Source organism: Panthera tigris, chromosome E1 (genome assembly GCF_018350195.1).
Source record: "Panthera tigris isolate Pti1 chromosome E1, P.tigris_Pti1_mat1.1, whole genome shotgun sequence".
NCBI lineage: Eukaryota > Metazoa > Chordata > Mammalia > Carnivora > Felidae > Panthera > Panthera tigris.
Genome location: NC_056673.1, coordinates 26,834,877 through 26,849,435, shown reverse-complemented (window position 1 = coordinate 26,849,435; position 14,559 = coordinate 26,834,877). Strand labels below are relative to the sequence as shown.

At 37.5% G+C, this 14,559-nt stretch overlaps 1 protein-coding gene across 7 annotated transcripts in view; it reads left to right on the top strand.

The window, feature by feature from the left end:
• RPS6KB1 (ribosomal protein S6 kinase B1) overlaps positions 1-14,559 on the top strand; it is a 41,878-nt gene that overhangs the window by 519 nt on the left and 26,800 nt on the right. For all 7 annotated transcript variants that reach the window (XM_007086747.3, XM_042965757.1, XM_042965758.1 and 4 more), the window contains exons 2-4: positions 8,780-8,829; positions 9,626-9,746; positions 11,189-11,257. In XM_007086747.3, coding sequence (XP_007086809.1) covers positions 8,780-8,829; positions 9,626-9,746; positions 11,189-11,257 — 240 coding nt within the window. The remainder of the gene's footprint in view (positions 1-8,779; positions 8,830-9,625; positions 9,747-11,188; positions 11,258-14,559) is intronic.

Genomic DNA, 14,559 nt, shown 5'->3' with positions numbered 1-14,559 from the left:
ATGTGGCGGGGCGCGAGTGGTGTAAGCGCATGTTGGGGGGAAGGGGTGTTCGCTTACTGGGTGTCCCGTAAGTGCAGGTGAAGTGCGGAAGGGTTTTCCTTCGACTGTAAATTTCAAGTATTAAAATCTTGAGACCTCCCACAACCACCTCTCTTCTCGGCCTGTCGCTCTCTCCTAGGAAGCGCTCAGCTGTTAGAAGTGACAGCTGAAAACTTCTGTCGGGAGTAGCGCTGCCGCTGCTGTTACAGCCACCAGGAGTTTTATTTCGGGAGCAAGGGGGCTCTGCTGCATCTTCCAGGGTTTGTCTGTTTGCTTTTTTTTTTTTAACCCCCCCACCCCCGTTTCCGTGTGACTTTTTTTTTTTTTTAAAGCATCTCTAACGACACACGGCATTTGTAACTTTTACCCTAGTTGAAGATGTCTACATTTTTTCAGAATACTTCGTGTAATTTTGGGGTGGAAAAAACCCAGCGTTGACAGCTGTGATTTGGTTTGCCAAAAATAAATTGCTTGAACTGAGACTTGTGAATGGTGGTGTGAGGGCTTTCCTTGCTGTAATTTAGGGTACTAAATTTAGAATTTTCCTAATGCATAGCTTGTTTTTACCTTTGCTGTCTTAATTGTTTGTTTGTTTGTTTTTAAGTTTATTTTGAGAGAGAGAATCCCAAGCAGGCTCCACACTGTCAGCTTGGAGCTGGACAGGGGGCTCAAACTCAAATGGCTAGATCATGACCTGAGCTGAAATCAAGAGTCTGGTTACTTAACTGATGGAGCCACCCAGGCACCCTATTAATTTGTTATTCTTTGTGTAATGTCATTCTTTTTCTCAAGATAAATTTATTGAAAGATCACAAATTGCACTTGATGTTCAAAAATACTGTTGTCATGCTAAATCACTTATTCTGGGCAAATGATCATCAGTGATAACCTCATGATAATTTAAATTCTAAATCCCACTGTCTAGATCAGTACATGAGTTAACCATTGGTGTCAGATGTTTGCTCTAACTATATAAGTGGCTTCCCTATTTTTCACCTGATTTTCCTCTTCTGGAAAGTAAGTTGTGCCTTACTGGTTGCCAAAAACATTGGGATGTTTATGTAAACAATTTTGAACATCTTAAGAAACTAAGTGGGCTAAAATATATTGTTCTTTTCATAATCAAATGAGTCTAAATAAAAATCACACAGTTTATAAGGTGGGTATTGAAAGTTGTCCTTTTTAATACATTTGCCTATGGAGTTAAAGTTAGCTTTTTTTTTTAATTTTTAAAAAATATTTTATTTATTTTTGAGACAGAGACAGAGCATGAGCATGGAAGGGGCAGAGAGAGAGGGAGACACAGAATCCGAAGCAGGCTCCAGGCTCTGAGCTGTCAGCACAGAGCCCAGTGTGGGACTCGAACCTACGAACCGTGAGATCATGACCTGAGCCGAAGTTGGATGCTTAACCAGTTGAGCCACCCAGGCGCCCCCCCGCCTTTTTTTAATGTTTATTTTTGAAAGAGAGAGAGAGCTTGTGGGAACACGAGCATGAGTCGGGGAGGAACAGAGAGAGAGGGAGACACAATCCAAAGCAGGCTCCAGGCTCTGACCTGTCAGTGCAGAGCCTGACACGGGGCTCAAATCCACAAACTGTGAGATCGTGACCTGAGCCAAAGTGGGACACTTAACTGACTGAACCATCCAGGTGCCCCCAAATTTACAAATTCTGAAAAATGAAAGAAGTTTAGATTCTTAGAAAATCTGGCCATTTGTGAATTTACTACCTTTAGTACACAAACTTTTAAAACATTCGTTCATTTCACAGTAGCCTCACTTCTTCATTACATAGTAAGGAAACTGAGGCATAAACTTAGAGAGGTGGTTACACAAGGCCACATTGGTAACTACTGGTATTATCTTCTGACTCCTTTCAGCTCGCAAGCTTCATTGCACGGCTTCATTGCATTTACTAGTCTTTTTCATAATGTACCTCTTTGCAGTGTGTCAGAAGTTAATTCACATCCCTCCAGGCCTTGTCACTGACCGTGTGACCTAGAATAAATTGCTTAAGCTCTCTGACACTTTTTTTTCTGTAAAATGAGGATTATGTGAGATAAAGTATATAAACTACTGTCCTCTTAAAATATTCTGGCATATTAAGCAGTTAGGTGGTTCATGGATATATAGCTTGTCAGTGTTACTCATTGCCAAGGAACCAAACATTGAAGTTTATTCTTATCTATGCTTAGAGACTTAATAAATGCAGTTATACTAGAAGTGCATTTTTGAAAGTGTAGTATTTTTTTAAATTATTGGTCCTATTTAGACATGTATGCCTTTTTAGATGTATTACAGTGAATTTATATTAGGAAACCTATGTATTTACACAGCATAGTTAATTTCTTCAGTGTGTAAAGGATGAGGCGAGAAAATGAATGCATTTATGGATAAACCTGAATATCCATTACCTAACTAGAAAAAGACTCTGAATACCTCAAAGGACTATGTTAAAAAGCAGTGGGTGAGAGGGTTTTTTGGGAGGATAGGTGGATTTGGGTCTTTTTTGTTTGTGTGTTTTTCACTGGTGATGGTATAATTTGGAGAGAGTGAGTTGAAACTAAGGGAAAGTTTTCCTCTAGAGATTTTCATTAGGTTATGAAAATGTTGGAAACCTGTTTTCTGTGGAGACACAAAGTTAAAAGAGTAATAGAAAAGTCTAATCCTTAACTTTTACTCTACTAATTCAAAATTTGAAGTAGTCACAGAGACTGCATGAGTTCAGGTTGGGATATCAGATTTTTAGTGAGCAAAAAAATTTTAGTGTTTTGAGAACAAACTGCTATTGCAAATATTTGCAGCTATGAAAAATTACAGAATAACATCTCATCAGTTCTTATCTTGCATTGTAATAGGTTCTATAAAGCATTTTTATTTTTCTAAATTTTTTTCATGTTTATTTATTTTGAGAGAGAGTGCACACTTACATGCATATGATTTTGGGAAGAGCAGAAGGAGAGGGAGAGAGAGAAACCCAAGCAGGTCCTGCACTGATACCGTGGAGCCTGACACAGGGCTCGATCTCAGGAACCATGAGATCATGACCTGACCCAAGATCAAGAGTTGGACGCTTAACTGACCGAGCCACCCAGGAGTCCCATGGAACACTTTTAAGTAGCTGAAGATTTTGAGCAAGGTTTATTCCTTTTCTTCCAACTCATTATTGACTGAATCTTATTTTATAAGGAAATGTCTGTGAACAAGCAAGCAAGTGGATAAACAGTATAATGAATAACTGGATTGAGGATATTTCACCCATTCTGTTACAATTTATTTACATTTTTATAAAATGTGCTCGTTTTCATTGGGATTTTAGGCATATTAACTTGAATTTATATACAATTTTAATTTAAAGCTGTGGAAATATTCTGGTGGTCTGGTTTGAATCATGTATAGTACCTTAGATGAGCAGGATTCACTTTGTCAATCATAGTGGCACACAAAAAAAGCATTGGATGGGTCATAAAGCTTAAAAAAATCTAAAGAGTTTCCTTTGAAAGAGAGTTGTCAGTAAATATTACATAGTGTTAACCTGATACTTCTGATATAAGACTTTTCTAAAGGTAACGTTGAGTAGCAGAAAAGCATTGTGCCTCAAATACTTCTCTAGAAGGTAACGGGTAGGAAGTTATAAACACAGATGCAGGTGGTAATACAGGCCTGGCTGGCTCCGGAAATGAAACATAGCCACAGGGCATATCTTTCTAGGTGGCTTCAAAGTCATGGTTAGTGTTAACTACTCTGTGGTCTTTAATTTAAAATTAAGTAAAACTAACATTAAAGTAAAAACAATTATATATTACCAGTTTTATCACATGTGAGAGAAGTTAGTCTATTGTCTTTAAAGTGAAGCCATCGTGGGTGATTGTGTGAAGTACCAGAGAACAAAAAAAAACAAAAACAAAAACAAAAAATACAACAACCAAAAAACCTTTAAGCATAACTACCCCTACCCTACCCCCCCCCCCAAGAAGAAACTATCAAGTTGAAACTGCAAGAATTTTTTTCCCTTGATACTGACCTATCCATTTGCCTCGGTTGAATACTGAAACATACATCCCTAGTGTTAGACTTCATTCTGACTTGCTCACACCATGAGCAAATTTCCACTGAAATTGTGGTTTAGGGAGCATTTAAACACCCCTTGTTTAAGAATACTATCAGTTTTCTATGTGTAGTTTGTACTGACTGGTACCTTTGAAGAAAGATGTGTTCACTTAAATATTTTTTGAATTGTTCTAAAATTATAAATAAAAACTTCAAATCTTACCATTTTTTAAAAGTTTTTATTTAATTCCAGTTAGTTAACCTACAGTGTAATACTAGTTTTAGGTGTACAATTTAGTGATTCAACATTTACAAAAACTTAGCATTTTTGAGAGCCCAATTATGCTCTTTTGTATATATTGAAAGACTCATAACCAGACTATATTCAAGAATACTCATTTTAAAGCTATATTTTATAATATTAATAACTGAATTCTGCAAAGTTTTTTTTTTTTTTAACAATTTGACTTTTAGTATATTTACAGAGCTGTACAACTATCACACAATTTAGTTTTAAAACATTTTTTCTATCACCCTTGAAAGAAACTAGTCACTCCTTATTGCCACCTCTGTCCCTAGGCAACCACTGGTCTATTTCCCATCTCTATAAATTTGCCTTTTCTGGACATTCTGTATAAATGGAATCATACAGTATGTAGAGTTTTGTGTCTGGCTTCTTTCACTTAATGTTTTTGAAAATCATCCATGTCATAGTATATATGTACGTACGGCCAAACAGTATTCCGTTGTATGTATCAAGCACATTTTATTTATCACTTCACCAGTTGGTGTTCATTGGAGTTGTTCCCATTTTTTGGCTGTTGCGAATAGTGCTGCTATGAACAGTTGTGCCCAAGTCTTTGTGGAACATGTATTTTTATTTTTATTGACGGATACCTAGGAGTAGATTGCCTGTGTCGTATGGTAAGTCTATGTTTAATTTTTGAAGAAAACTGCCAAACTATTTTTTTAAGTTTATTTATTTAGAGAGAGACCACGCTTGCACCTGGGGGAAGGACAGAGTGAGGGAGAGAGAATCCCAAGCAGACTCTGCGCTGTTAGCACAGAGCCTGACACGTGGCTCATTCTCACTACCATGAGATCATGACCTGAGCCAAAATCAAGAGTTGGTTGCTTAACCAACTGAGCCACTCAGGCACCCCTAAACTGCCAAACTATTTAGGTGGTTGTACCATTTTACATTCCCCACCAGCAGCGTACAAGTGTTCCAGTTTCTCTACTTCCTTGCCAAATTTGTTTTTCTTTTTAATTATAGCCATCCTAGTGGATATGAAGGGGTATTTCAGCATAATTTTGGTTTACATTTGCATTTCTTTAATGGCAGATGATGTTGAACATCTTTTCATGTGCTTATTGACCATTTGTGTATCTTCTTTGGAGAAATACCTATGCAAATTCTAAATGATTTTTTTTGAATTAGGTTGTTTTAAATTTTGAGTTACAGAAGTTTTCATATATTCTTTTTAAAAAATGTTTATTTATGGGGCACCTGGGTGTCTCAATTGTTTGAGTGTCTGACTTCGGCTCACTGATCATGATCTCACAGTTCATGGGTCCGAGCCCCACGTCAGGCTCTGTGCTGACAGCTGGAAGCCTGGAGCCTGCTTCAGATTCTATGTGTCTCTCTCACTCTCTCTCTCTCGCTCTCTTTCTCTGCTCCTCCCCTGCTCTATCTCTCTCTGTCTCTCAAAAATAGAATAAACATTAAAAAAATAATAAAATATTTATTTTGAGAGCAAGCACTCATGTACACACGCATGCAGGGGGGTGGGCAGAGAGAGGGAGGGAGAGAGAGAATCCCAAGCAGGCTCTGCACTGTCAGCTCAAGGCCTGACACGGGGCCAGCTGTGAGATCATAATCTGTGTTGAAATCAAGTCAGACACTTAACGGACTGAGCCACCCAAGTACCCCTTCATTCTGTGGGTTTTGCCTTTTGAAGTGCAAAAGCTTTAAATTTTGAATACGTCCAATTTATTGATTTTTTTCTTTAATTGTTTGTGCTTTTCGTGATGTGTCTTAAATCATCTCCTACCCCAAGATTATGAAGATTCATTCCATCCTAGGTGTCTTTCAAGAGTTTTATAGTTCTATCTCTTACATTTAGACCTGTGATCAATTTTCAGTTAACTTTTTAGTATGGGGAAGTATGGTGTGAAGTAGGGGTCCAAGTAATTTTTTCTCATGTGGATATCCAAATGTCCCAGTACCATTTATTGGAAGACTGTCCCTTTTCTATTGAATTTTTTTGGCATCTTTGTAAAAAATTGGTTGACCATAAATGTAAGAGTTTATTTCTGGGCTCTGAATTCTATTTTATTGATTTATATATCTGTCCTTATCTCAGTACCACATTGTCTTAAGTGTTGTTGCTTTGTAGTACGTTTTGTTTTATGTTTATTTATTTTTGAGGGAGGGAGGGGGAGAGAAAGACAGCACGTGCGTGGGAGTAGGGGCAGAGAGAGAGGGAGACACAGAATCTGAAAACAGCTCCAGTGTTTGAGCTGTCAGCACAGAGCCTGACTCAGAGCTCGAACCCATGAGCTGTGAGACCATGATCTGAGCTGAAGTTGGACACTCAACTGGCTGAGCCACCCAGGCACCCTTGTAGTACATTTTAAAATCAGGAAATGTCGGCTCTCCAATTTGTTCTCCTTTTTCAAGATTGTTTTGGCTACTTTGGGTCCTTGGCATTTCTGTATGAATTTTAGGATCAGCTTGTTAATTTCTGTAAGAAAGGAACCTGGGATTTTGATAGTATTGAGTTGAATCTGTAGACCAGTTTGGTTAGTATAACTATCTTAAACAATATTAAGTCATCAGATCCATGAACATGGAGTGTCTTTTGATTTAGTTAGGTATTTAATTTTTTTTTTTTTTTTTTTTAAGTAGCCTCCACGCCCGGCATGGAGCCCAACATAGGGCTTGAAGTCATGACCCTGAGATCAAGATTTGGACGCCTAACTGACTGAGCCACCCAGGCTCCCTTCTTTAATTTTTTTCAGCAATGCTTTGTAGTTATCAAATGTACAAGTCTTACACTTCTTTTGATAAATTTTTTCTAATTGATGCTATTTTATTCTTGACTATTCTGAAGAGTTATCTTTTAGTAAAAAAATTTTTTTTAAGTTTATTCATTTTTGAGAAAGACAGACAGAGCGTGAGCAGGGGAGGGGCAGAGAGAGAGAAGGAGACACAGAATCCAAAGCAGGCTCCAGGCTCTGAGCTGTCAGCACAGAGCCCAGCATGGGGCTTGAACTCATGAACCACGAGATCATGACCTGAGCCAAAGTCGGACGCTTACCTGACTGAGCCACCCAGGTGCCCCTGAACAGAGTTATCTTAATTTCACTTTTGAATTGTTCATTGTTAGTGTACAGAAGGTTAGTTAAATTTTGCATCCCTTTATACTATGATTAGAATGAATATTTGGCCAACATGACTCCTGACAATTTGAGGGTAGTGCTTAATTATTTTGCTTTGGTCAGCCACATCATACACTACAATATTGTGGACTGGTTGTGGTTGCCTTAGGCTTAGTTAGGTTGTAGTTACATAAGGCTTATAACATTGTGTTAGTTTTTGTGCTTCAGAAGCATATCAGAGTACCACTTGGTGTAAATTGTTTGATCTAGTAACTCAGAATGTGGTGCTTTAGTTTTGTAATACACAAAATGTATTTTTTGAATAAATAATTTTTTTAAGTTTATTTATTTTGAGAGAGAGTGTGAGCGAGCTTGTGTGCATGAGAGAGAGCAGGAGCTGGGGAGGGGCAGAGAGAGAGGGAGGAAGAGAATCCCAGGCAGGCTCTGCACTGTCAGCATGGAGCCTGATGTGGGGCTTGAACTCAAGAACCGTAAGTTCACGACCAGAGCTGAAATCAAGAGTCAGACGCTTAACCAAATGAGCCATCCAAGCACCTCTGAATAAATGTATTTTTTTAAAAAAAATTTTAATGTTTATTGATTTTTTAAGAGAGAGAGAGAAGAGACAGAGTGTAAGCTGGGGAGGGCAGAGAGAGAGGGAGACAGAATCTGAAGCAGGTTTCAGGCTCTGAGCTGTCAGCACAGAGCTCAGTGTGGGGCTTGAACTCATAGACCGTGAGATCATGACCTGAACTGAAGTTGGATGCCCAACGGACTAAGCCACCCAGGTGCCCCAATAAATGTAATTTTTAAAGGAACAATCGCCTGGTTTTGTTTGTAGATCATTGATAAGTAGCATCTGTAGCTTAGTTGTCATAGAAAATTAAAAGTGAAGTCCCCATATTCTTGTGAACCGTATTTTATTCATCACATTTGCCTGTTATTAAAGTACTGAGAATTTTTAAGCTGGTTTATTTCATTCATTCTTCTTTAGTAGTAGGGTGAAGCGTTAAGTTTTTTTTTTAATTTTTTTTAATGTTTATTTATATTTTGTGTGTGAGAGAGAGATAGAGTGTGAGCAGGGAGGGGCAGAGAGACAGAGACACAGAATCCGAAGCAGGCTCCAGGGTCTAAGCTGTCAGCACAGACACCTACATGGGGCTCGAATCCATAAGCTGTGAGATCATGACCTCAGCTGAAGTCAGACACTCAACTGACTGAGCCACCCAGGCACCCCCGAAGCGTTAAGTATTTTGATTTTATGTTTATGAGATAATTTATTTTTAAAACTTTAACATATTTTTCAGGGTCAGTTAAATGAAAGCATGGACCATGGGGGAGTTGGACCATATGAACTGTAAGTTTATGTGAAAAGATTTTCTTGTGCTGCCTTTCTTACAAGTAGATTTTATCAGCTCTGGTTTGTAACCATCCTGTGATTGCAATAACCTGTTCTTAATTATCTAGTCATACACACACACACACACACGTGCACTTGGTTTATTGAGTTTAGCACCAATATAGTAACATATCTAGTGTTTTGAGATCATATATAGATTTTGAGGAAAAGGTATTCATTCCGACTTACAGTATACTGAATATGAGTCTGAGTGGGTTAGGAATTATTATTAGTTCAAGAGAGATTTTTTTTCTTAAGTGTTGGAGTCTTTAAATCAAGCTAATAGTAGGTATGGAAAGATGCATGGATACATTTTATTAGCAAGAATTTTTCTGTAGCAAAGAGACTTGAGCTAATTGGGTACTTTTAGAAAGTTCCCAGATTTTCTGAAGTTTCCAAATAAAGTTGAATAATACCTAAATCTCATGGACATTTTGAATGAACTAAATAAGAATAACCAGAAGACTTTTTTCCTTTGTCAATATAATAAACTTGTTCTAATTTATCTTAGTTTGAGGGTGCTTAATGCTTACAAAAATAAATAATAGCACGTTCTGTAAACAAATAGATTTACAGTTATCAATCCATCGTAATCTTGACCTACTATGTCACTGAATCATTAGTTTACAGAGCACAGGTAGTAAATTTGCTGTTCTATGCATTCTCCTTTTTACTTCTTTGGATTACAATTACAGTATATTAAAGACAATTTAACTTGTTGAGAATTTACTTTTGATTTTGCTCTTCTCCCCAGTGGCATGGAACATTGTGAGAAATTTGAAATTTCGGAAACTAGCGTGAACAGAGGGCCAGAAAAAATCAGACCAGAATGTTTCGAGCTACTTCGGGTACTTGGTAAAGGGGGCTATGGAAAGGTAGGAAGTATTTTTGAAATGAGCTGTTGTCTGTCTTTGGTAGATTAATTGTTACGCCCTGGTTCAGTAGTCCTCTTCAATCTTTGTTTGCTAGCTGTCAGCAGAGGGTATGATCACTTCACATGGTTTTATTTGAGGGATGTAAAGAAGTTCTCTTCCTACCACCATACACATAAAAGACTGACACATAACAGGCATTCAGTCGATATTTGTTGCATAAATAAATAGGCAATTATGCCAGGCAAAGTCTATTATTATTTTTTTTTTTTTCAACGTTTTTAATTTATTTTTGGGACAGAGAGAGACAGAGCATGAACGGGGGAGGGGCAGAGAGAGAGGGAGACACAGAATCGGAAACAGGCTCCAGGCTCCAAGCCATCAGCCCAGAGCCTGTCGCGGGGCTCGAACTCATGGACCTCGAGATCGTGACCTGGCTGAAGTCGGACGCTTAACCGACTGCGCCACCCAGGCGTCCCGAGGCAAAGTCTATTATTAGAAGATTCCTTCCTTCCTTTGGTTAAATGGTATCCCCTATAAGTATCCTCTTAAAAACCACTCCTTTCAACAGGCATGGCACATTAAATTGTTATCTGTTACTGAGACCTAAATCTGAATTGGTGTTCTTTGACTTGCAGTATTTGGAGCAATAGTTTGGGAAGCTGAAGAATATAAGAAGGGAGAATAAAAATGAAGAGAACTTCTTAGTTTCATAGTTCTTCTCAAGGCTTTCTAATAAATGACCTTAACCTTTGCATGTTCTGCTCAAGAAAATTTATACCTAGGTATTCTCTATCAAAAGATAGAATTTGGATACCATTTTAGTCGTTAGGATTAAGTTTAAGAACTATTTATGCTGTTGTGTAGGTTAATTTTTTCATAGCGTGACATTTGTAGTTTATTCTTAGGCTTAAGGACACATTCTAATGTGTTCTAATTATCTTGAATGTGCAACACATGCACTTAGAGTCTCATATCATTTCAGGTATTGCATGATGATGTTTTATATAGCTATATAGTTAAGGAACAGGTAAATGGTAATTCCTGTCAACTATTATTAAAGTTTTATGTGAAGCAAGGACAGAGACATTCCTGGAAGAAATTTATAAGGTATTTTATAATTTTTAATTTTGGTATTATGCTTCTGCAAACTTGGATTTTATGTATGAAGTTATATAGAGTGCTCATCATTGGATGGTCACTGACCAGCTTTGCCACCAGATGTCAGCAGACCAAATAGGATGGCCCCATGTTGTGGAGGAAATTTCACTACTAAATCTTTAATACAATCTGTTCTTTCAGCTCATTTTTGTGTGTTTGTGTTACTAATTTTTATAAGAATATAAACTATTGTATTGTTTGTTTCCTATAAATAGGAATTAAGGGAGTGTGGCTAGCATAGTTTAGCTTATAATAACACAGAAACACTTGTATTTTTTATCCAGGTTTTTCAAGTACGGAAAGTTACAGGAGCAAATACTGGGAAAATATTTGCCATGAAGGTGCTTAAAAAGGTGATTCCTTCCCTCCTCTCTCCCCTACCCCCATCTTTGTTGTCTCTCTCTCTTTTTTTTTTTTTTTTAATTTAAAGTATGCTCCACAGCCAATGTGGGTGTTGAACTCCATGACCCTGAGATCAAGAGTTGCGTGCTCCATCAACTGAGCCAGGCAGGAGTTTCCCCCCTTCCCCCACCAACTTTATTCTTAATTGCTATAAAACCCACATTTTGGCCTAAAATTCTTAGTCAAGAAAATGTAATTCTAACAAAATAAGTCCTCGTAGAATATAAGATATGTTTCATTATTGTTATTCCTGTTTTATTTCTGCTTGGTGAGGGTGGAAAGGAGAGGTCTTTTAATTTTCCTCTGAGGTAACTCTCTTGGCTCTTTGTTCTGGTCTCCATATTTCTAAGTAATAAGCATATTCTGCTATCACTTCAGTTTTAGAATTGTGTATTGACTTCCACTCTACTCTCATTCACTTCTTCTTCCCATTCTCTTATTTTGCTTCATTTTTTCTGAGTCTACTGTTGTCTTCTATACCTTCCAACAACTCTGTTCGAGCCAGTGTTCTATGGTCCCACTTATTAGGTAGTCTGTCAGTTCCATTTATTTCCCTGTAGATATCCCATCAGAATCTTCTGTTCCCCTGTTCCTGCCTATATTGGTAGCTCTCTAGGCATAGCTGCTGTTACTGGACTTTGATCAAATCCTTGGAATCCCCTTGGCACTGTCAGTGTTGGATTCTTTGTTTCCTGGATCCCATATCTTCCTTTTTCTTAGTTTATGCCGTTGTTCCCTCCTTTGGTGACCATCTACTAGTGGCTTCCTGAGAAAGGGTGCATGAAGGTACAATTTTGGGGAAATATTGCATATTTGAAATTTTCCCTCTTTATACCCTTACAGTTGTTTGATTGGGTGTGGTTTTGAAGTTGAAAATCATTTTCATCCAGGATTTTGCTTTATTTTCATCTAGCCTTGAGTGTTTCTATTGAGGAGTCCCTTGCCATACTGATTCCCATTATTCCTGTAGAGGTCTATTTTTCCTTAAAGATATCTAAGATTTTCTTTTGATTTCTGTTGTTCTAAATTTTTTACAGTGATGTATTATCTTGCTTTTGATCCTTCTTATTTTATTTATTTTTATTCTTTCAATCTTAAAAGTTGAATCCTTTAGCTCTAAGGGATTTTCTTGTATGGTCTCTGATAATTTACCCCTCTGCCATTTTCTTGGATTTATAGTTAGTTGGATGTTGGAACTCCTCAACTCGTCATCTGTCTTTCTTATCTTTTCCATTTCTTTGTCTTTTTGTTTACTTTCTGAGATTTTTCTAGAAATTTATTTTCTAATCCTTTTACTGATTTTTTTTTAAGCTATCATGTTTGTGGTTCCCCATAGCTCTGTTTTTTCTTTTTATAGCATCCTTTTTTAATGAACAGAGTATTTTTTCTTATTCCTCTGAAAGTATTAATGATAATTCTTTGAAATGTTCTTTTGTTCTATGCATTGTATCTCTTTTCTAAGTTTCTGTTTTCTTTCAGTTTGATTTAGTCTTTTTCTTCCATATCAAAGGCCTTCTTTAGATGTCTGGTGTTCTTCACTGATGGTTCATATTTAAGAATAGAACTCTGAGAAGCTGATCAGAAGTTCCATCTGTGTAGGGCAGTCGTGTAGTTGGCTGGCAACTGACTGAGAACCTCTAAATATTTGTTTGTAGGTCAGTTGGTACTGAGACAGATCCTCTATTCTTTTGCCTGAAAAAGCATCCTGGAGCTGGATGAGAGAGAAGAGATGGAGATCTTACCTTGTCAGCATGCAAACTTTCACTGAAGTCAAGTTTTTACTTTAGCACTTCACTCTGATCCTTCACTTTTTCTGGAGAGTACACATTTCCAAGTGGTAGCAATCTACCTGTTTTTGGTCCTCCATCTTCTGTAGTTTCTAATGATTTTTTTTTTTTTTTCCTTCTTGCTTTTTATTTTTGTCTCTGATTTTTGAACCTGTTAGTGTTACATAGATGGAATCAACTTCTTTTGAGTTATTTCTTTGTGCAGGCATTTAGGCTTGATAATACCCTACTCTACTAAGTCATTATTGCTTTATCCTGCTCTGTTTTCACCTTTTGGGGTGTGGAGTTAGGTGCATTTCCTAGTTTTATTGAAAAAGGATTATGTGTGTTTGGTTTCTTGTTCTTTTTGTTTGGGACTGATTTCTGAAAAGATCACACTGACTTAAAACAAGTCTTAGTAGAAAACTATTAAAAGACAGTCAAAATGACTTAACAAAAATTACAGCGTTTGTAATACTTTGACCTTTATCTTCTTCCTGATTTTTACTTAAGCGGTATGCATGACTTATTACTTTACAAGGTGAGGAACAAATGTTATGATCACAACTTTATTGGTGATTGTCTTTTTTTTTTTTTTATAAGTTTGTTTGTTTATTTAAATAATCTCTATATAACATGGGGCTTGCATTCATGACCCCAAGATCAAGAGTCCCATACTCTTCCAACTGAGCCAGCCAGGTGCTTCTGGTGATTGTCTTCTTTCTTTCTTTCTTTCTTTCTTTCTTTCTTTCTTTCTTTCTTTCTTTCTTTCTTTCTTTCTTTAAAATGTTTGTTTATATTTGAGAGAGAGAGAGAGAGAGAGATCGGGGGAGGGACAGAGAGAGACGGAGACAGAATCTGAAGCAGGCTCCAGGCTCTGAGCTGTCAGCACAGAGCCCAACTCGGGGCTCAAACTCACCAGCAGTGAGTGAGATCATGACCTGAGCTGACGTCTGACCCTTAACCGACTAGGCCACCCAGGTGCTCCACCCCCCTTCCCCACTGATTGTCTTAAAGAACCAATTTAGATACTCTTTTTTTTTTTTTTTATGTTTTATTTATTTTGAGAGAAGCCGTGTGCATACGTGTGTGAGTGGGGCAGGGACAGAGAGGAGAGAATCCCTCTCTCTCTGGGGAGAAAGAGAATCCCAAGCAGGCTCTGTGCTGTCATTGGGGCTCGATCCCACAAACTGTGAGATTGTGACCTGAACCGAAATCAAGAGTTGGATGCTTAACTGACTGAGGCACCCAGGCGCTCCAGCAATTTAGATATTCTGAACATCAGTTTCTGTATCAATAAGTCAGAATTAATGTACTGTCTGGCTTTCCCATTGGAAACATTTTAGATTAATTATTGATCTGTAAAACCTGTTAGGTATAGAATTGGAGATGTTGTAGTAATGCTTATTCTCGGAATGTTGAAAGAAGTACTGGTCAAGATTCTTAGGTTAATTTATTCCTTTTGATATATTTTATAATCAGGGCTG